The sequence below is a fragment of the Micromys minutus genome (genome assembly GCF_963924665.1).
Source record: "Micromys minutus genome assembly, chromosome: 30".
Classification (NCBI taxonomy): domain Eukaryota; kingdom Metazoa; phylum Chordata; class Mammalia; order Rodentia; family Muridae; genus Micromys; species Micromys minutus.
The window spans coordinates 11,995,463-12,014,086 of record NC_137965.1 but is presented as its reverse complement, the minus strand read 5'-3'; the positions used below and the strand labels follow the sequence as shown (position 1 = coordinate 12,014,086).

Sequence of the window (18,624 nt, the reverse complement as noted above, 5' to 3'; positions counted from 1 at the left end):
TGATCCTGCTGCCTTTGCCTTCCAGTTGATAGGATGACAGCCATGACCTCTGGCTAGCCCTGGAAGTTTTTATGTTCTGTCTGTTTTGTAGATGTAAAATAAAAATAGAGCTCATAATTAAGCATATCGCCAAAGCTCTCCTGAGCAGCATATGTCCTAAAACAGTGATGGCGGAAGGAAATAATCTCTAGCCCAGTTTAACTCTTTGTTAAACTTAAGCCATTCCGTCCTGACTGCATACTTGTATTTTATCTTGTGTTAGGCATTTGAGCGGTCTTGGTGAGTGAGAAGGACTTCAGGAGACTGAGGTGAGGAGGGAGGGGGCAGGAGTGTAAGACTGAACAGAGACAGACAGATGTGTTAGGGTAGAGTGCGTAGAGTCAAGGCGTCGCTGTCAGAGTTACGGGCAACAGCTCTGCACTGCTTGTCATTGATGTGACCTGGGCAAATTAACTTTTGAGTCACAGTTTTCTTCTTGAGGAAGAGGAAACTTCCCTGACAGGTTGTTACAATAAACGTGGGCAAGTGTGTGCAAATATCTGTGCCTGGCTAATCTTATTCCTTCTGCTCGTACTGTCAGGGTGCAGCTCTAAGGTCACAGTAGGTCTCCTTGTGGCTGGGACATTGCTTTAGTTCCTATTTCAGGTAATGGTCTCATTTTCTGGTTCATGTTAATGGATGTACAAAACATTGTTTTTGGTTTACAGTTTTGTTCTGTGGCTTGCTTTGTTTTGAGACAGGATCTCACTATGTAACCCTAGCTGGCCTGGAACTCATGTAAACCAGGCTGACTTCAAACTCACAGAATCTGCTTGTCTTTGCCTCCCAGGTAGTGTGATTAAGTGGTTTGTAGATTTTAAAACAATAAGAGTCAAAGTAAAATCTAACAGCACTATGGCAGCACATCTGTAACTGTACTGCTTGGGAGTCTGAGGCAAGACGGCCAAGAGTTTGAAGCCAGGGTGAATTTTATAGAGAGGCTCTGCGGTTTTGGTTTTTGTTTTTAAAGGAGAAATCCACAGACTAGTACACATACAAAGTGGAACTTGAACCTCAACCCATCCCCTTTTTTCTTTCTCTTGTAGGTAATGATGTCTTTTATGTTGGTCTTCATTTTACAGTATTCTTCCCCCCCCCCCTCTCTCTCTCTGTGTGTGTGTGTGTGTGTGTGTGTGTGTGTGTGTGTGTGTGTGTGTGTTAACATGGATGTGTTCAAGTACACTTGCCTGTGTAAGCTTTCTACCTTATTTTTTGAGACAGTCTGTCACTGAACTTGGAATTGCTGTTTTGGCTCAGCTGGCTGGCTAGAGGCCTCCCAAGATCATATGTTCCCTCGGGCCTTGGAGTTAGAGAGCTGTACTCACACATCACTTGTGCGGATGCTGGAGATTTGAATACAGATACTCAATATCTTCCTAGGTCTAAATTATTTTGCTAAGTATATATTTGATAAAGTTCCTAGCCCCCAGTGTCCTCTAACAGGGCTCTGCCCTCCTTTCTGCAGCCTGTTAGTGATTTAAAGATTGTCATCACTCATGTCCTGTTTCAGATTCTAACTCTTGGTCGTTCCTTCAAATGTTCCTCAAATAAATACATAAAAAGGAAAGGAATAAAGGCTATTTGTTCTGTGTGTAAAATGTAAAATAAGGTCTTTTACCCCTTTCACAACAAAGACAGAGGAGCTTGTCACTGACAAGCTTACACGGATAGTTTAGACCAGAGTAGTCACTGCTGTTGTTTTTACCAGAGTATGCGCTCGCTCCTCTTCTTTCCCTGTCCTTTGCTGTTTTAAAAGAATTGACCCATAGTGCAGTATTCCAGGTGACCTAACCAGAGTATCGCCTCCCTCCCCTAAACACTTCTTATGTAAGTATGTGCTTGTATGTGTGCGAGTGCATTTTAGTACACGTGTATATGTATGCAGGGAGTGAGGGTGTCGGCTCATGCTCTGTCATGCTCCACCTTATTCCTTTACGTCAGGGTCTCTTACCAAACCTGCAGCTACACTGGTAGCCAACAAACTTGAGTGATCCTCCTGTCTCTGCAGCCCACAGTGGCCTGTAAGCCATTTTCCACTAAGTTATCTCCATAGCCCAGTTTCTTTCTCTTAATTTCTGTTAATTTAGTTCTAGATCACTCCAGTCTTTTAAAATAGACATCATAGCACATTCCTACAAATATTTAACATGTTTTCTACTAAAGCCTTTAAGCACCCTCTTCACATGTTGGTTTTAGCTACAGGCATTCACACCTGTGTTTATTTCAGTGAGTGACTCCAGGCCTGAGATAAATGTTCCGTTGGAGATAATCATAGATTTAGAGAAATGCAAAGACTGCATATGTTTTTTAAGTTCCCACTGTTAGGAAACTTTTAAATGTATATTTATGGGGTTTTTTTGCATATGTTTGTGTACAGGTGTGTGTGTGTGTGTGTGTGTGTGTGTGTGTGTGTATATATATATATATATATATATATATATATGGTCTGTGTGCATGTGTGTGTGTGCACGTGTGTGCACATGTGTGTGTATGCCAGAGGTTCAAGTTAGGTGTCTTCCTCTGTTGTACTCCATCTTGTTTTCTTTGAGACAGCATCTCTACCTGAGCTCAGAGCTCGCTGATTGGGTGATCTGTTTGTCACTTCTCCAGCTGTGCTAGGATCACAGGCACGTACCACCTCACCTGACTTTTCACATGGGAGCTGTGGATCTGCACTCAGACCATTGTCCTGGTATGCAGGCATTTTATGACTGAGCCATCTCCCTAACCTCTACTTTCTGATTACTTACTTAGGACTTTATAGTGACAGTCTTTTTCTTTTGGCATGTAGTAAGAAGGAAGAAATGCTGTTAGCAATTTAAACAATATATATATATATATAGGAAGGGCTGAAGAGCTGGCTCGGCAAGTAAAAAGCACTTGCTGTGCAGACCTAAGGTCAGTCCCTACACCTTCCCTTTAAAAAGAAAAAAAAACAATGTTCTTTTATGCCACACATCTGTAATCTCTGTACTTGTGTGCTGATGTGGAAAGTAGAAACAGGAAAATCCCCCAGAAACCTGAGGCCCAGCATGGGGACATGCTGCTCCAACCCAGCAGAAATGACGGCAGAACAGACCCAGCTTGGTAAAGTGGAAGGATGAACCCCGCTGAGACTTATCCTCTGACACACACACCCACCCACCCTTACGTTTTAAAATAATTTAATTCCATTTCTTTCTAAGAAAGCTCAGCATCGTTTTCTATTTCAGTCTCAAAGAAATAATTACTAACAGGAATTTCAGTACGAGTTGTAAGTGTGGTAAGATTTTCCTGTTTGCTGCTGTTTGCTGGGAGAGTTCAGTTTCTGAAGGCACTCTGACTTGTGTCTTTAAATTGTTGCTGTTGAGTGGCAGCCTTGCTATTCAGTTCAGAAACTTATCTGTTAAATTTTTCACCTTATGCCGTAACTCCATAGGTGGTTTTATGTTGTTGGGGTTTTGGATTTTTTTACACGGTTACAGGAACTTGAGTAGCATTTAGTTGAAGTAGATAAAATGGGTCTCAGTTCTCCAAGCATCCATGTTCTGCAGGTTAAACTAGAGACTGAGCAGAGAGCCCTGGCCTTGCCAAGTGACATTCTAATGTGTCTACCTCTGCACCTCCAGCCCAGGCACACCCATTTTATTCTCTTGACAGCATACACTGTTTCCTGAGTCACTTTTAAGGACAGGATATTTTGTCTGAGGGCAGACTCACTGTGTAGCCTTGACTGTCCTGCCCTGGTGCTTTCTATGTATATCAGACTGGTCTTACACTCATAGAGATCCACCTGTCTCTGCCTCCTAAGTGCTGGGATGAAAGGCGTGCGCCACCTTTAATGTCTGACTACTAAGGAAGAGTGTTAGCACAGCATTATCAGCTCAGTCTGACCAAAGTGTATTAGAAGGTATAGAGGGATGATATCATGAGACACTTTAAAGTTAACCTGGGTTGGGGGATAGTAGGATGTGTGCTTAGTGTCCAAGAGGCGCCCTGGGTTTGATCCCCAGTGCAAATTTTTAAAGCTAGTTTTGTTTTATTTTTAATGAGCCAGGCCTGGCAACACGGGCCTCTAATTGCAGCTACTTAGGAGGTTGAGATAGGGGGATTAGGAGTTGAGGATTGCAGAGTGAGTTTAAGACCAGCCTGGCAGAGATTGTGGGGCTGTGCAGCTGAAGTTTCAGGGTCTGTTTTCATTCTAGCATGGCCGACACCTAAGTTATTTGAGTGGTAGCTGCTTTGTGGAATTATTGGGGGACTTGAGTGGTTTTCCTGCAGCTCAGTGGTGGACCACAGTTTGGGGAGGTGGAGAATGAGAAATGGAGTACGGCTTTATGTTATCAGAACACTGGGCTTTGTGCTGGGGCTGGGAGTCGTGGATACTTCCCTGGCTCGTGTGAAGCCCTGGGTTCATTCCATAGACTCCATTAGGAACACAAACAAGATCTGTTCAGTGTTTATGTGGCTACTTCAGCTCCATGTGTTTGGGACTGATCTTTCAGGTCAAATGAATAGATGTAAACCAATTAGACCTTTAAAAAAAGGTTAACTCTTCTGAATTATTTGCTTTAATATAGTTTATGAGATTCTAGTATTAGTGGTAACGCATACACTGAAACCATTAGGGCAGGTGACTGAGAGAAGCTGAGGCTAAAGAGATGAATGAGTTTATTACCAGCTCCAGCTACCTAGCATGGGCCTGCCAAAAATAAAATAAACAAAAATAAAAAATGAAGAAACGAGTTTGAGCTATTGCAGTGGCTTGCTAATGGCCAGTTTTTCGGGGCTTCATGAATTGACAGAGCTCAGAGGTGATTATTCTGTTGACTGACTTTAACGCTGCATTTCTTTAACAGGATATCTACAGGGAAATGGGTTTTGGTCACTATGAAGAAGAAGAAAGCTGTTGGGAGAAACAGAAGAATGAAAAGAGAGACCGTCGTCATAACCGCAGTCGTAGCCGATCTCGAGAAAGGGATGGTCACTATAGCAACAGCCACAAACCCAAGTACCAGACAGATCCTTATGAGAGGGAAAGGAGCAGAAAGAGGGACCGAAGCAGAAGTCCGAAGAAGTCCAAAGAAAAATCCAAGTACAGATGAGCGGAGAGGAGGAGAACGAATGAGTAGGTCTGCTCCGGCCGGACGTGGGGCACGCAGCCACACACAGCCACACGCAGCTCCTGCCAGCGCAGCCGACTGCGGTTCCCATGTTAGCGTTGCTGCCTTTCGAGTTAGACTGATGGTGTGGGGCTCTGCAAGAGAGGGAGGTGTTTTGTATATACTTTTTTTATACAAATTTTATTGTTAGGCATACAAGGTAATATTCATATTTAACATCATTCATACTTTCTGTCTTTTAAAAATGAATCATTTCATATCACAGAAATCCATAAATGTGTATATAAGACATAAAACCTAGAAAATGGGAGTGTTTGTGTACTTGGCTGCAGCGTAAGAGATAAGAGTGTCACTCACTGTGAAAGTTCAGTATGTCCGCTCTCCCTGCAGGTGTAATTCTGAGTTGTGTTTGCCCTGCTGTTAATTTTGTATCTTTCAAAAGTTTATACAGATGGCACATGTGTGTTTCCTTCTGTGACTTTCATGTTTTAAGAGGCCATTTGTTTGTATTGTTACATAGCTGTGTGACTGTAATTCAGTTGATCTGTTGATGGCCTTTTAGGTTGTTTGTTAGTTCTGCTGTCTAAGGAATGCCACTGTGAACATTTCGGCTGGGCACTATCTGGCCATGTTGTTTGAGTTTTGGATGCATTTAGAGTTATGGTTGCTGTAATTTACCTGGTATGTGAATTTATATGGAGAAAGGGGTGGCCATGAGTTTATCAGTCTACCATACAGCTTAGAGCACATTCGCTCCATTAGTGTACATATTTTTGACGAAGAGAAAAAGCTTAGTTACATCAGAAGCATCTTGTCTGGAGAGATGTCTCAGTTGGTACAGTGCTTCTTCACCAGCATAGGACTGAGTTCAGATCTTCACCACATAGCCAGGTGTGCCAGGTGTGCCAGTGCAGGTGAGTAATCCAGCACTGGGGAGACAGGAGCAGGCAATGAGAGACCTTTTCTCAGTGAGAGTGACTGAGGAAGACACTTGGTACTCACCTCTTGCCTCCACATACTGTGCAAACTGTACACACACACACACACACACACACACACACACACACACACACACACTTGAATAAACAGCTGTCCCGCATACAGAACTGTAGGTGTTGCTCACACAGGTGAATCTAAAACGTGTTCTAGAAGAATGAGCAAGAGACAAGCTGAGAAATGAGGAGTTACTTACTGACAGCTGAGACTGGATATAAGAGCTCTGAGCATCTCAAGGGAAACATCCTTGATTGCAAATTGCAAGAAGCTGTTTTATTTTTCCTATGTATTTGACAGTAATTTTATATGCGTATGGAAGTGTAATATGTTTGATATATGTTCATACTCTGGAACAAATAAATCCATTTACCAACATCTATCGTCTCAGTTTTTTCTTTATTTTGGCCAGAGTTTGCTCTCAGGGATTTTGAAATCTATTCATTATTATTAACGGTAGTGTGCACTCCTGCAATACTTTGCAGACATTTCTTTTTATAAATTTATTTTATGTATATGTATGAGCACACTGCCTCTGTCAGACACACCAGAAGACTGCATCAGATCCCGTTACAGATGGGATCTGTGAAACACCATGTGGTTGCTGGGATTTGAACTCAGGATCCCTGGAAGAATAGTTGGTGCTCTTAACCATCTCTCCAGCCCCCTTTCCAGACGTTTCTTCCTTTCACTTAGTAGAAAACACACTCTTTGACCTAATCTTGTCTATCCCTTATCACTATGCCCTAGGACAGTGCTTCTCAACCTTCCTCCTAAAACTATTTCATTGCGGCCTCATAACTCTAATCTTGGTGCATTGTGAATTGCAAATACCTGTTTTCCAGTAGTCCTAGGCAACCCCAGTGAGGAGGTCATTTGACCCCCAAAGGGGTTTCGACCCACAGGTTGAGAACTACTGCCCTGGGGTCGGACAGTCATTCTGTTCTTGAGCTTGACTTGTGTAGACTCCCATAGAACTGAGGTCACGTGGAATTTATGTTTCCTCGCCTGGTTTATATCACTCAGTGTTAATGTTTTCTAGGTTCACCCATGTTACAAATCACAGTTTCCTTCTAAAGGATAAACAGTATCCTGATGTGCGCATGATGTTTTCTCTCTGTGTTGTATTGATAGGCAACCACATGTCTTCTGTGTCTGAGCCATTGTAACTAATGTGGCATTGTAATACTGTGTGTCTGAGCTGGGAGTACACACAACCCTTCAGTGTGCCAACTGAAACCCATTAGACTCCTCGGTTGTAGTAGTACTGTCTTCAAGGTCAGTCTCCCCAAAATATCTCTACTGTTTTTCATAATGGCTATAATTCACATTCCCAAAGATAATACATGAGGATTTCTTTTGAGAAGCTGTGGGTTTCACCAGGTGATCTTTTCCATATTTTATTTTATTTTAATGGGATTATTTGTAACCCAGCCTGGTCTCAAACCTAGGTGAGTATGAGGTCAAACTACGAGAGCCTCCTGCCCAAACCTCCAGAGAGCTAGGTTTATAAATGTGCACCACCAGACCTATTTATGTGGTTTTGAGGACTGACCCTAGGGTTTTATATGCGCTAGGCAAGCCCTCTCCCAACAGAGCCCCATTCCCAGCTACTTCACCATGTGATTTTTGTTTGTTTTTGAGACAATATAGCCTTGGTTCTGAATGCTAGGACTAAGAGTATGCACCACTATGCCCAGCCTCACCGTGTGATTTTAATTACGATTTTTAGTCATAATATTTGTGATGTGCCTTGATTAGATACAGGACAGGTTTGATCTGGATTACTACTACTTATGTCTAGGTAAAGTGACCCAAAGTTCCTGTCTCAGACTTGGCTTCTGTAGGTTTTAGGTGAACTCTGCCCTTTCCCCCTTTTGGTGTTTGCCTTGAATGGAAGGCCTTGCACATGCTAAGAATCGCCTCACTGCACTAGATGGAACCAGTCTTCTGTGATTTTCCATTGACTTTTGAAAAAAAAAAAATCAACAGCAAGTATGTTTTGCGTTAAAACAGTTACTTCAAACCCCAGATTGCTTGTTAATATAACTTCGGTTTAAGTCGTTAATCTTTTACTAGTTGAATTTTCAAAGATTTTGGCCACAACTTTAATAATTCTTCAATAGGCTGAATGAGAACCATCATGTTGTTTCAGCAACTGTACCAGTTTCTTTAATAAACTGCATTTTGGTCAGTGGAAATTTAACCTCAAGTTTGACATTTCATACCCTTGAAGGTTGAGTCACAAAGAATACATAACAGATAGTAAAATCAAAATCTCTGAAGCTTTACCTTTCAGTGGCTGTTGCTATGAGACCATGCTTTGATGGGAAATTTGAGAGAAGATTGTTTCCTGTTAGGCGGACATGTGGAGATCCCCTTCATTTTCAAAACCGTCTCTGTTTCAAAGCAAATAACATCAGTTATTCTTGCAGATCTTTATTCCTACTAGTGTATAACCCACCCAGGTCTGGGAAATGTGAGTAATGCCCAGAATTAGCAGGTTTATGTTTTGCCTCTTCCTTGTTTATCTGAGCAGGCAGATGGGTGAGCTGTTGAGTGTTTTTTTTTTATTGTGCAGTTTAAAAACGGTATTACAAGGGCTGCCAAGTGCCTGGTCTAGTCAAGGCACATCTCACCAAACCTGAATTTGACCCCTGAGTCCTTCAGGTTGTCCTGGGACTTCCACCGGCACATGAGCAACCAGACACACACTAAATATATGTAATGGTTTTTTTAGTTTTTTGAGACAGGGTTTTTCTGGCTGTCCCAGAACTTGCTCAGCCAACCAGGCTGCGAATACAAAGATCAGCCTCTACCTTCCGAGCTGTGGGATTACAGGTGTGTACCACTGCCCAGCCAACGTAATGACTTTTTTAAGAACCTGTGTTGATGCTATTTACATGGATAGCATTTTCCCTACTGGGAAGCTGACACACAAGAAAGATTTCACATACAGTAACATACTAGCAATAGTGTGTATAAAAAGAGAAGTTGGAGGGCGCTGCTAGAATTCTAGAACTCTGCCACAGTGACCCTTGTTTCCTGAAAGCAGTTTTGCTTTGTACAGTTTCCCTGGCGCAGTGGAGAGGTTTGGGTTTCCAGTTGGGAAGCTTGAGTCAGAGACAAAGGTCTGTACCAGTTGAAGGAGCAGAAAGCTAGGGGCGCATACAGTGATGGGCTGAGCAAAGCAGAGGATTGTAAAGAGAAAGGAAGGGCCAAAAGACAGGAGGAAGTGGGAGACAAATCCACAAAGCCTACATTTGATTCACAGGCAGTAGGAAGTTCGAGCATGTTCCGGAGGAAGAAAGGCACAAGGTAGACAAAGTGAGAGCTGGTTACAGGTTCTGCAACAGGTTGGTACCACAGCCTCCATTGCTTTGTGCATAGCTCACCCCATATCTGTACTTCATGTGACCCCCAAACCGGATTTAATGCAAGTCCCAGAGGAGGGGCTCCACAAGCAGAGGTCTGGATCTGAGACATAAAGTCTACGGTCTCTGCACAATCAATGCAGTTCAAGGAATGGCCACAGATGGATGTGGTTCGGGAGCAGGGTCAGTGGAGCTCCCTAGTTAATATAGGCCCCAGACCCTCTCATACTGTCTCGGGAACTCGTCCTGTCCAACTCATCTCTACACACAGGACATGCAGTGGAGAGCCTTGGTGTTGCTGCTGCAGGTCTCATTAGAGGGCAGATCATTGTCATTTCAGAAGGGTTGTTTCACTATGACATCGATAATCATCTACTATTCGCAAATCAAAAGCACAGATTCATAGCTTCCCCCATACTTACAGGAAATAATGAGATAGGTCTCACCACCATTCTCGCTTTGTCTGAGAGCCTGTGTTCCGGCCTATGTCCACTTCACAGCCTCCACGTGGGTACACATGTGATGCCGAAACGCTGCTGATTCTTCCTGGCTTCTGGTGTGTTCCTTGGCCTAGGCCACATCACTTTTAAGCTTGGCCTCTGTCTTCACATGGCCTTTTCCCTGCATCTGTGAGTCTCTCTCTCTATATAAAGATGCATTTACCTCAGGGTCTGCTCAAGGCTGTACAACTCCATCTTACCTGCCTGCCTTTCACAGAGACGGGTTCCAAATAAAGTTACGTTCACAGATATAAGACATGGGTGAGGGCATTGTAACTTGGTACCTTTCGTGTGGGGTGAGGTATTGTGGAGCTCAAGAAAAACTTCTGTAGCATTTTGGCCAGAGGCCAGCAGAGGATGCTGGGATGAGCTTGGAGCCTGTGTTTCTAAACAATGTGGGTTCAAGGCTTCGACGAGCACGTGCAGCACCCCTCATCCTTGCCTGTGCTCATCTTAGTTCCTCTGTTAGTGACCATCCGTCTTTGTGTCTTTTGGTTCAAAGCATCTCTGCTCAGGAACGGATGGAGTTCTAGCATGGACCACATCGCATTTCCCTTGGGGGCTCTCTGAAAATCTAAGATTCTCTCTGAACTCTAGGAAAGAGAGGTATTCCAGAGCCAACAGTGGTCTGTTACAGTCTGTATTACTCCACGCATGATGTGGTGACCCCCCAACCACAAAATCATTTCCATTGCTACTTCATAACTGTATTTTTGCTGCTGTTATGAATCATAATTGTAAATATCAGATATGCAGGATATTTCTCCCATGAAAGGGTTGTTGAACCCCAAAGGGGGCCTCGACCCACAGGTTGAGAGCCATTGGTATAGTAGGCAAATGAATTAAGTAGCTGAGGGTGTACGTAGAAAATAGAAAGCTAAGAGCACCCTGTAGGACCATTGCTTCTGTTCCATATTTTTCACAAAGCCCACAGTCCTGATCCTTTGGAAGGCCAGACCTTCCCACATTTCAGATTTGTCCAACATCCCTGCACTGGAGGAGACAATCAGTTTTCCCAAGCTGTGGTGTCATGATAGCCCAGAAATTTAAAAAAAAAAAAAGTTTTTCCTAAACCTTAACCAAACAGCCTGTGCATGATAGTACATGATAATTATTGAATCGGTTTTTATACGTGCGAATGTTTTGCCTGTATGTGTGTGTTTGTGTGTGTGTGTGAGAGAGAGAGGGGGTGGGGAGAGAGAGAGAGAGAAAGAGAGGGAGGGAGAGAGTATGTATGCATGTATGAATGTATGTTCAGAAGAGAGGACCAAATCTCCTGAAACCAAACTTACAGATATTTATTTATGCCATACAGGTGGTAGAAACCGAATCTGGTCCTCAGCCGTCTCTCCAGCACCCCAGTCTGTGTGGGGTGAACACACCCACCTCTGCTGTCGATTGGGAGGTTAGTTTTGCTAGTCTCTGCGAAGTTGTTTGGTTTTTGAAACCTGGTCTCAGTATGTAGCCTTAGCTGGCCTGGAACCCTCTTTAGACCTACTAGCTTCCACCTCACAGTCAGTCTCAGGGTTTTCTAGGTGCTGGGCTTTGCCACGGCTGATGGTGGTAAGCCTGTCTTTGTTACAGATTATGTTTAGGTCATGTGTGGAGTCAGGCACTCCTGGGCTAGGGCTCTAGGATGCTGAGGCAGGAGGGGACCTTGAAACCAAAGCAGGGCTGAGGAGATGGCACTGCCACTAAAAATGTCATAAACTCCCGGAGCCCTCATAAAAGGCCAGATGTGGTAATACACATCTGTAATCCCATCACTCCTACAGTGGAAATGGGGTGCAGAGACAGGGGAATAGCCTGGAATTGCTGGCCAGCTGTCCTGGGATTATGTAGTAAACAGCAGAAACATATCAACAAGGTAGAGGGGGAGAACTCACTGCCAAAAGTGATGCTAGTCCAAGATACGTAGGGAGACTGTCATCATGGAAAGCCACAGACTTTTGAATTGGAAACGGAGGCCTGATGCTCTGTCCTCGAAACACATACACACAGAAAGAACGAATGAGCTTATACTCAACACGGTAACAGCCACCAACCAAGCATTTCACATAGACCAGTCCTTGTGTTTCTTTTTAGAGCATTTTGTCTGTGTTGGGCCTGGGACTTGGCAGAGGTAAGCTAGCTGTGTCACACAGACTCATTCATTCTCACACGCTCTACATCAGATCTGATCAGTGCTGCCCCATTTGCATAGAAACTGAAGCTTAGCTGTTCATTGGCTTGAGATTAGACAGACGAGGAGCAATAGAGTGGTCTGCAAGCCTTCACGTTCGGACACCAAGCTGGGAAACCAAGCCAGGTTCTTCCTCAGCACAAGCAGCAAAGTAAACTTTAGGTTATGCTTCAAAGTCTGACATCCGAGTGAGTTCAAACACACACAGAAGAGAACAGTTTCTATAAGTTGTTCTCTGACTTCCATACATGAGCATAAGCACACACACACACATATACACACATACACACACACATACCATACACACATACACAACACATGCATACACACAGCACACATATACACACATACACACACACTACACACACATACATCCACACACACATACACACATACCACATACACACACACCACAATATACATACACACCACATGCACACATACACCACACACATACACACACACCACAATACACATACCACATACACACACATACACCACACACATACACCTATACCACAATACACACATACACACCACAATACACACATACACACATACACCACACACATACCACACACACATATACACACACACCACAAAACAAACACACACACACACACACACACACACACACACACACACACACACATAGAAAATTATAAAAATCTTCCTAGCTTGAGAGAGAAAATGTTTCAATCCCAGGGGAGAAATAATTAAAAAAATAAAAATCAAAACAAGATACAAACTGTAAATTATGAAGGAAAAACCAACACATTCAGTGAAAAGTAAATGTCTGTGCACCTCGAAACATGATAAACAAGTTAAAAGTTGTGTACAAAACTGAACAGGTACCTACGACATACACAAAACACACAAGGCCTCAATAACATGATAGATAATACGAACCAAAAAGAAAAGGACCAAAAGGAAGATAAGATGATAGGCCACTGTGGGGGAGACATCTGCTTGAACTGTCCTTGTGGCTCTGGTACTGAGGGAATAAGGGCTCAGACGGTCTTGGCAAATACTTCCTCACATGTGGGTTTGGCAAAAAGCCAAATGGCCCGGAAACCCCGGTGTCGGCAGGATTTGGAGACTGGAGACTCCCACCCACCTCTGGTGAACACATGCATGGAATGCCAAGGCTTTCTGGTCAACCCCATGACCTTGTCCCCACTGTGCTATGCAGTTTAGGTCCCTCAGGAAACCATCAGAGCCTGGTGTCTACTGGTGCCATAGACTGAGTGCCCTGGGTTTCCGGGGCTTTGTGTGACTGTCACCTACCTGCATATTGTCCTCCCTCTGTGGTCAGACACAGACCCCAGTGTTACCAGAAAGGCAGGGTGTAAGTAGGCTGACGTAGCCTTGGAGTAGACTAGGCAGAAGAGGAAAGGAAGAGACTTGCTCGGGACTCAACCACGGTATCTGTGGGGTGCAGACCTAGGCCCAAGCACCTTCCTCTCCTTTTCTTACTTGGTTGACTGATGTTTGTGGGGCTGAAGATGAAGTCCTGGGACTCTTCATAGGTGAGTGGCTGCCCCTTCCTCTCCTCTTGTAGGCAGGGGCTCAGTTTGGAGTGGATGTCACTGTAGCTCTTTCTCCCTCCGGTGGGTAATAAGTCACTCAAACAGGTGGGACTTTTCCCCAGTCCCATAGTCAGAGCAGCAGGAGCACCACACCGTGTGTGAATGCAGCCCTGACTTCTCCAGACCAGATACTGTAAAGGGACCATGTGGTAGGTAGAGCTCTCAACAAAGACAGCTCAGTGTCGAGTTTTCCAGCCAAAATGGTGTCTCCAAGAAGTAAGGTACTGAAATCTTTTGGCCACCACTAAACACATTCTAGTTTGACAATGGAACTTTTTTTTTTTTTTTTTTTTTTTTTTTTTTTTTTTTTTTTTTTTGGAGGCTTCACTATGTTGCCTTGGCTATCCTAGAACTCAATCTGTAGATCTGTAGACCAGGCTGGCTTTGAACTCAGAGATCTGCCTGTTCCTGCCTTCCGAGTGCTGGGATTAAAGGGAGGCACCACCACTGGCTGGCACAACATCATTTTTTTCATGTATGTTCTGTGTGTGAAAGATGTTCATATGTTGAGAAGGTAGTGCCCCAGGCACTCTCTACTCATAAGTTTTAGGATTTCATATGTGTGTGTGTGAGTGTGTGTGTGTGTATGTGTGTGTGTGTGTGTGTGTGTGTGTGTGTGTATGTATGTAAGAGGGTGTGAGAATATGGGTATGTTTGTACACATGTATATGTGCATGTGTATGTGCATATATGTACGTGGGTACACATTCGACATAAGAATGGAGGTCAGAGGGCAACTTAAGGGAGCTGTTCTTTCTTTCCGTTATGTCCTGGGGATAGGACTCAGGTCGCTAGGTACTTATACTTGCTGAGTCATCTGACCACCCACCATCATCTTTCCTGAGAAATAATCTGATGCCTCTCACTTGGTCCCATACTCTTCAGAAGTGCTGTTGACCCAGAGATGGTCACAAAGCAGAATTCTGTTTGTTTGTTCCTTTTTAAAGATCTGTTTATTTTATGACTACACTGTAGCTTCCTTCACACACACCAGAAGAGGGCATCGGATCTCATTACAGATGGTTGTGAGCCACCATGTGGTTGCTGGGAATTGAACTCAGGACCTCTGGAAGAGCAGTCAGTGCTCTTAACCATTGAGCCATCTTTCCAGCCCTTGTTAGTTTTTTTTTTTTTTTTTTTGGTTTTGTTTTGTTTTGTTTTTTAAACTAGGATTCTCTGTGTAGCTCTAGCTGTCTTGGAACTTGCCTTGTAGACCAGGCTGGCCTCGAACTCACAGAGGCCCACCTTTGTCTCCTGAATGCTGGGACATGTGCCACCACCTCCCAGCCCCAGAATTCTTTTAAAAGTCTATTAGATTTGTGGGGGGGGGGGGCAAGAGAGCACATGTACTCTCCGCCAAGGTCAGAGAACAGCTTTCAAGAATGGGTTCTCTCCTCCCACACGGGGGTCGTAGGAATCACAGGGTATCAGCCTCAGCCTGGGTGCCTTTAGCTGCTGACCCATCTCAATGGTCTGTCTGCAAATCGAGATTTTATAGCCCACGTCCCAGGTCCAACTCGATAATCTTCCCAGAGCTTCGAAAACCTGTTGTCTTGGACCTAAGAGAATAGCTTTCAAGGCTAAGAAGTTCACACCTTTAATCTCAGCACTGGGGAGGCCAAGGTAGGAGGACTGAGTTCAAGGCCAGCCTAGAATACATACAAAGACTGTGTTTCAAAAAACATAACAGAAGTGCTAGAGAGATGACTCGGTGGGTAAGCATGTTTGTGGAGCAAACACGAGGACCTGAGTTCTAATCTCCACCACCCAGATAAAAGCCAGCCCTTTCTTCCTCAGAACCAAGTCCTATGTTCAAGCCTCAGCTTGACTCCCTGACTATGTCCTATAGCAAGTCATTGTTAGGGGTGTTATCTGGTGGGAGGTGGGCTGCTCTACAATTGTTTGTTTGTTTGTTTGCTTATTGCATTGCTGTGAAAAACCCAAATTCAGAAAACAGAATGCCAAGCCTGTTCCCTGCATAGCGGCAGAATGACGCACTGGGTAGTCCTGGGGTCAGACTTGACAGCTGTCACTCACGTAGGAACAGCAGGAAAGAGAGCCGCTGAGTCCCTTTTCCGCAGCTTTGTGAATGGTTGGCAGAATCCTCCCAGCCCAAGTTCCATGTTCAACTTGTAGCGGTCTTTGTCCTTTCCCGCTTCCGTCTGAGAGTCTGTGGTCTTTGTAGCTGAGCACCAACTTCCCCTAGGAGCATCTTCAAGCAGATGGGCTTCCCAGCCACCAGGAGTGGGAAATTAGCAGCTGTTCCCACCCTCCTGGTGCTTTTTCCCCTCGGACTTCTGGCTGTCCCGGGAGGAGGCGCGATTGTTTTGCAGCCGTTGCTGTACTTTGATTTTTCTGGGCGGAGGCGTGAACTTCCTACCCCTCACTGCTTTCTTCCTTTTCTTTTTAACACAAAGTCTTAAGTTACCTTTTGCAGCCGAACGTGACTTGCGCAGGAAGTGGAGCGCAGACCAGGCGTGGATCAGCTTCTAGCAGGGGTGTGGCCTGGGCTTTCGGCCCTCCAGTGACTCCAGCAACTCCTGAGGGACTGAGCGAGCACTCCCTAGCTGCTAAGAGAGGGTCAGTGTGGAGGCTCAGGCCGCTGGGCCAAGGCGGCTGGGAGAGCCCGAGGGAAACACCCTGCTGGTGAGTGCTTGTGCCCTGTTATCAGTGAGCGTGGCAGGCACAGTATAGACTTCAGTCAAGGGCCATGGGAGAAGGGCAGGTTTGAGACTGGTGTGTGAGGGCTGCCTTAGCTCTGTTAGGCACTCACATCATGGAAATACGGTAAGCATCTTTAACTGCCTTTCGATGTAGTGTCTGCTCACTTTTAACAAGGATTGTTATGTGGGGGTGGGGAGTGGGGGGAGAACGGGGGTTAATCCTGCCAATTGAAGTAAACCTTCCATCTGCCGGCTCGGGTACAACGTTGGATGCTGTGGAGTTTAGGCGTGGAGATTGCTTTACGTTTCTCGGGCTCACTAAGGTGTCTACCAGTTCAGACACTGGTTTTGGGGGTGCCTAGTTTCCTGGCTGGAGAGATTGGCTGGTCTTAGCCTGATTTGGCCAATTCTTTGCAGAACTAGAAACCCAAGTTTCGTCACCCAAGTTTTCCTCCAGGCCAGATGCTGCTAATCTGGACCTGGAACATGGGTCGGTCTGTGGACCGTCGCTGTAAACGCTTCGGGCACACCTGTAAGTGACCTACAGCAGCAGAGACGTATGGGTGGGGGATAAGTTTGAGGAGAAAACAGAAGTCCAGGCTGGAGCGTTCATGTTCATAAGACAAACAGTAGCCAAGAGGCCGGCGAAGAAGTTCATGAGTGAACACAAACAACATATTGAGGGCGGGGGTGGGGGCTGTGGGGTGGGATGGATTTCAAGGGATGGAGAGTTCTGGAGATGGGTGAGCGGTGTGTGGACCACTCACTATACAGGACTTGTGCATGCCAGGCAAGAACTGTGCCACTAAGATGTGTTTTTAAATTACACATTCTCCTTTAAAAAGGCAGAAGTGAGCAGGCAAAAAAAAAAAAAAAAAAAAAAGCCAGCCCTGTGGGATGAGACCTTAGACTCATTTTCTGTGACTTCCTCAAACTCTAACTGACAAAACCAAACCAAACCAAACCTGACTGATAGCTAGTTCCACCTAGGGACTGGAAATCTGTGCAGACCCACCAAACTTCATGAAGTTGTTGAGAAGCTAGGAACAGGGTGACTTTCTCCTCACCGTTGTGAGGACTTCAAGTGGCCTGTGGGCCAGGACAGGGTGCCTAATGAGAAATTTGGGGCTCAGCGCTGTGGGTTTGCACTACCGGTGGCCACTGGAGGGCGCTCTCTAGTCCGGACGACAAATAATCACCATTTAGTAGTTCTTGGCACCAAAGGCTGTTTCCCTTAGCTTCCTCACCCAAACAACCACATGAGGAACAGGGTCACACTTTCCACCTCAAAAGGAGGTGGGGTTTCCACAATTCAGGAGGCAGCCCCTCATAATGAGGCAGTGCACAGGGGGACTGCTGTTTCTTTTTCCTTCACCTTCCCTCCCCTTTCAGTTTCTCCTCAGTTGCCCAGACGTTCTTCAGGCAGGGATTGCAGGTTTTTGACTCAGGGATCCTCCGACCTGGATTTACTGCTTTTTAGAAGGGACACAGAAAAGTCGTGTCTGCTCTCAGTCCTAATGGGGGGGGGGGTCGGGATGCTTTCGAGGTCTTGTGATGAAATCTGTAAGATATTTTTTTTTTTACTAATCTTCTGGGCTGTCTGGGACTCCCAGTCAAGATTAAGGAAGAAAACATAGATGAAGCTGTTCAGATGCTAAGGTCTTAAAAATAGCAAGGTCACACTTAAGCAGCCGAGAGCTAACAGCTCAAAGAGGAGCTCATCAAAGTGGAGAGGCTCCTGAGAGCAGGCCCCTACCCCTGGTCCCTCCCTTATTTAGAAATCATTTGTCTTAAAAGGAACTAAAGTCACTGTTAAGGTCCCGAGGGAGAATTATTTTCCGAAGTAGGTGATTTCTCCGTTAGCTTTGTAACTAACAGCTGTCTAAAAACAGCTGTGTGGTGGCACACCTACCTTTTGAAAGCCTTCACTGAACAGGGTCTGTGGCAGATGACTTGCTGGCTTCACAGAAAGACACAGCCATAGGGAGGCGGGAAGGCTTCATCCCATCTGGGGCAAGTCTTTTTGTTTTAAGTGTTCTCGCTTTTGTCCCACACGGCAGTAGTTACAAAATATACAGAGGGCTCCCCATGGAGATGTTCCTGCTGCGGGGCTGAAGCCATTCGGCGGACATTTTAGATTTTTCCATTTCTGCAACGGTAATGTGCTACCTCTGTGCCGAGC

At 45.0% G+C, this 18,624-nt stretch overlaps 2 protein-coding genes across 2 annotated transcripts in view; both read left to right on the top strand.

Moving 5' to 3' along the window:
- The window catches only part of PPIL4 (peptidylprolyl isomerase like 4), a 29,260-nt gene extending 22,762 nt beyond the window's left edge, over positions 1-6,498 (top strand). Inside the window, exon 13 of the mRNA XM_080941654.1 lies at positions 4,878-6,498. Within this exon, the coding sequence (XP_080797780.1) occupies positions 4,878-5,123 (246 nt within the window). The 3' untranslated portion in view covers positions 5,124-6,498. The remainder of the gene's footprint in view (positions 1-4,877) is intronic.
- A 9,871-nt stretch (positions 6,499-16,369) lies between these two features.
- Positions 16,370-18,624, top strand: part of ZC3H12D (zinc finger CCCH-type containing 12D) — a gene marked incomplete at its 3' end in the record, with an annotated part of 35,214 nt that continues 32,959 nt past the window's right edge. The window contains exon 1 of the mRNA XM_080941733.1: positions 16,370-16,425. The remainder of the gene's footprint in view (positions 16,426-18,624) is intronic.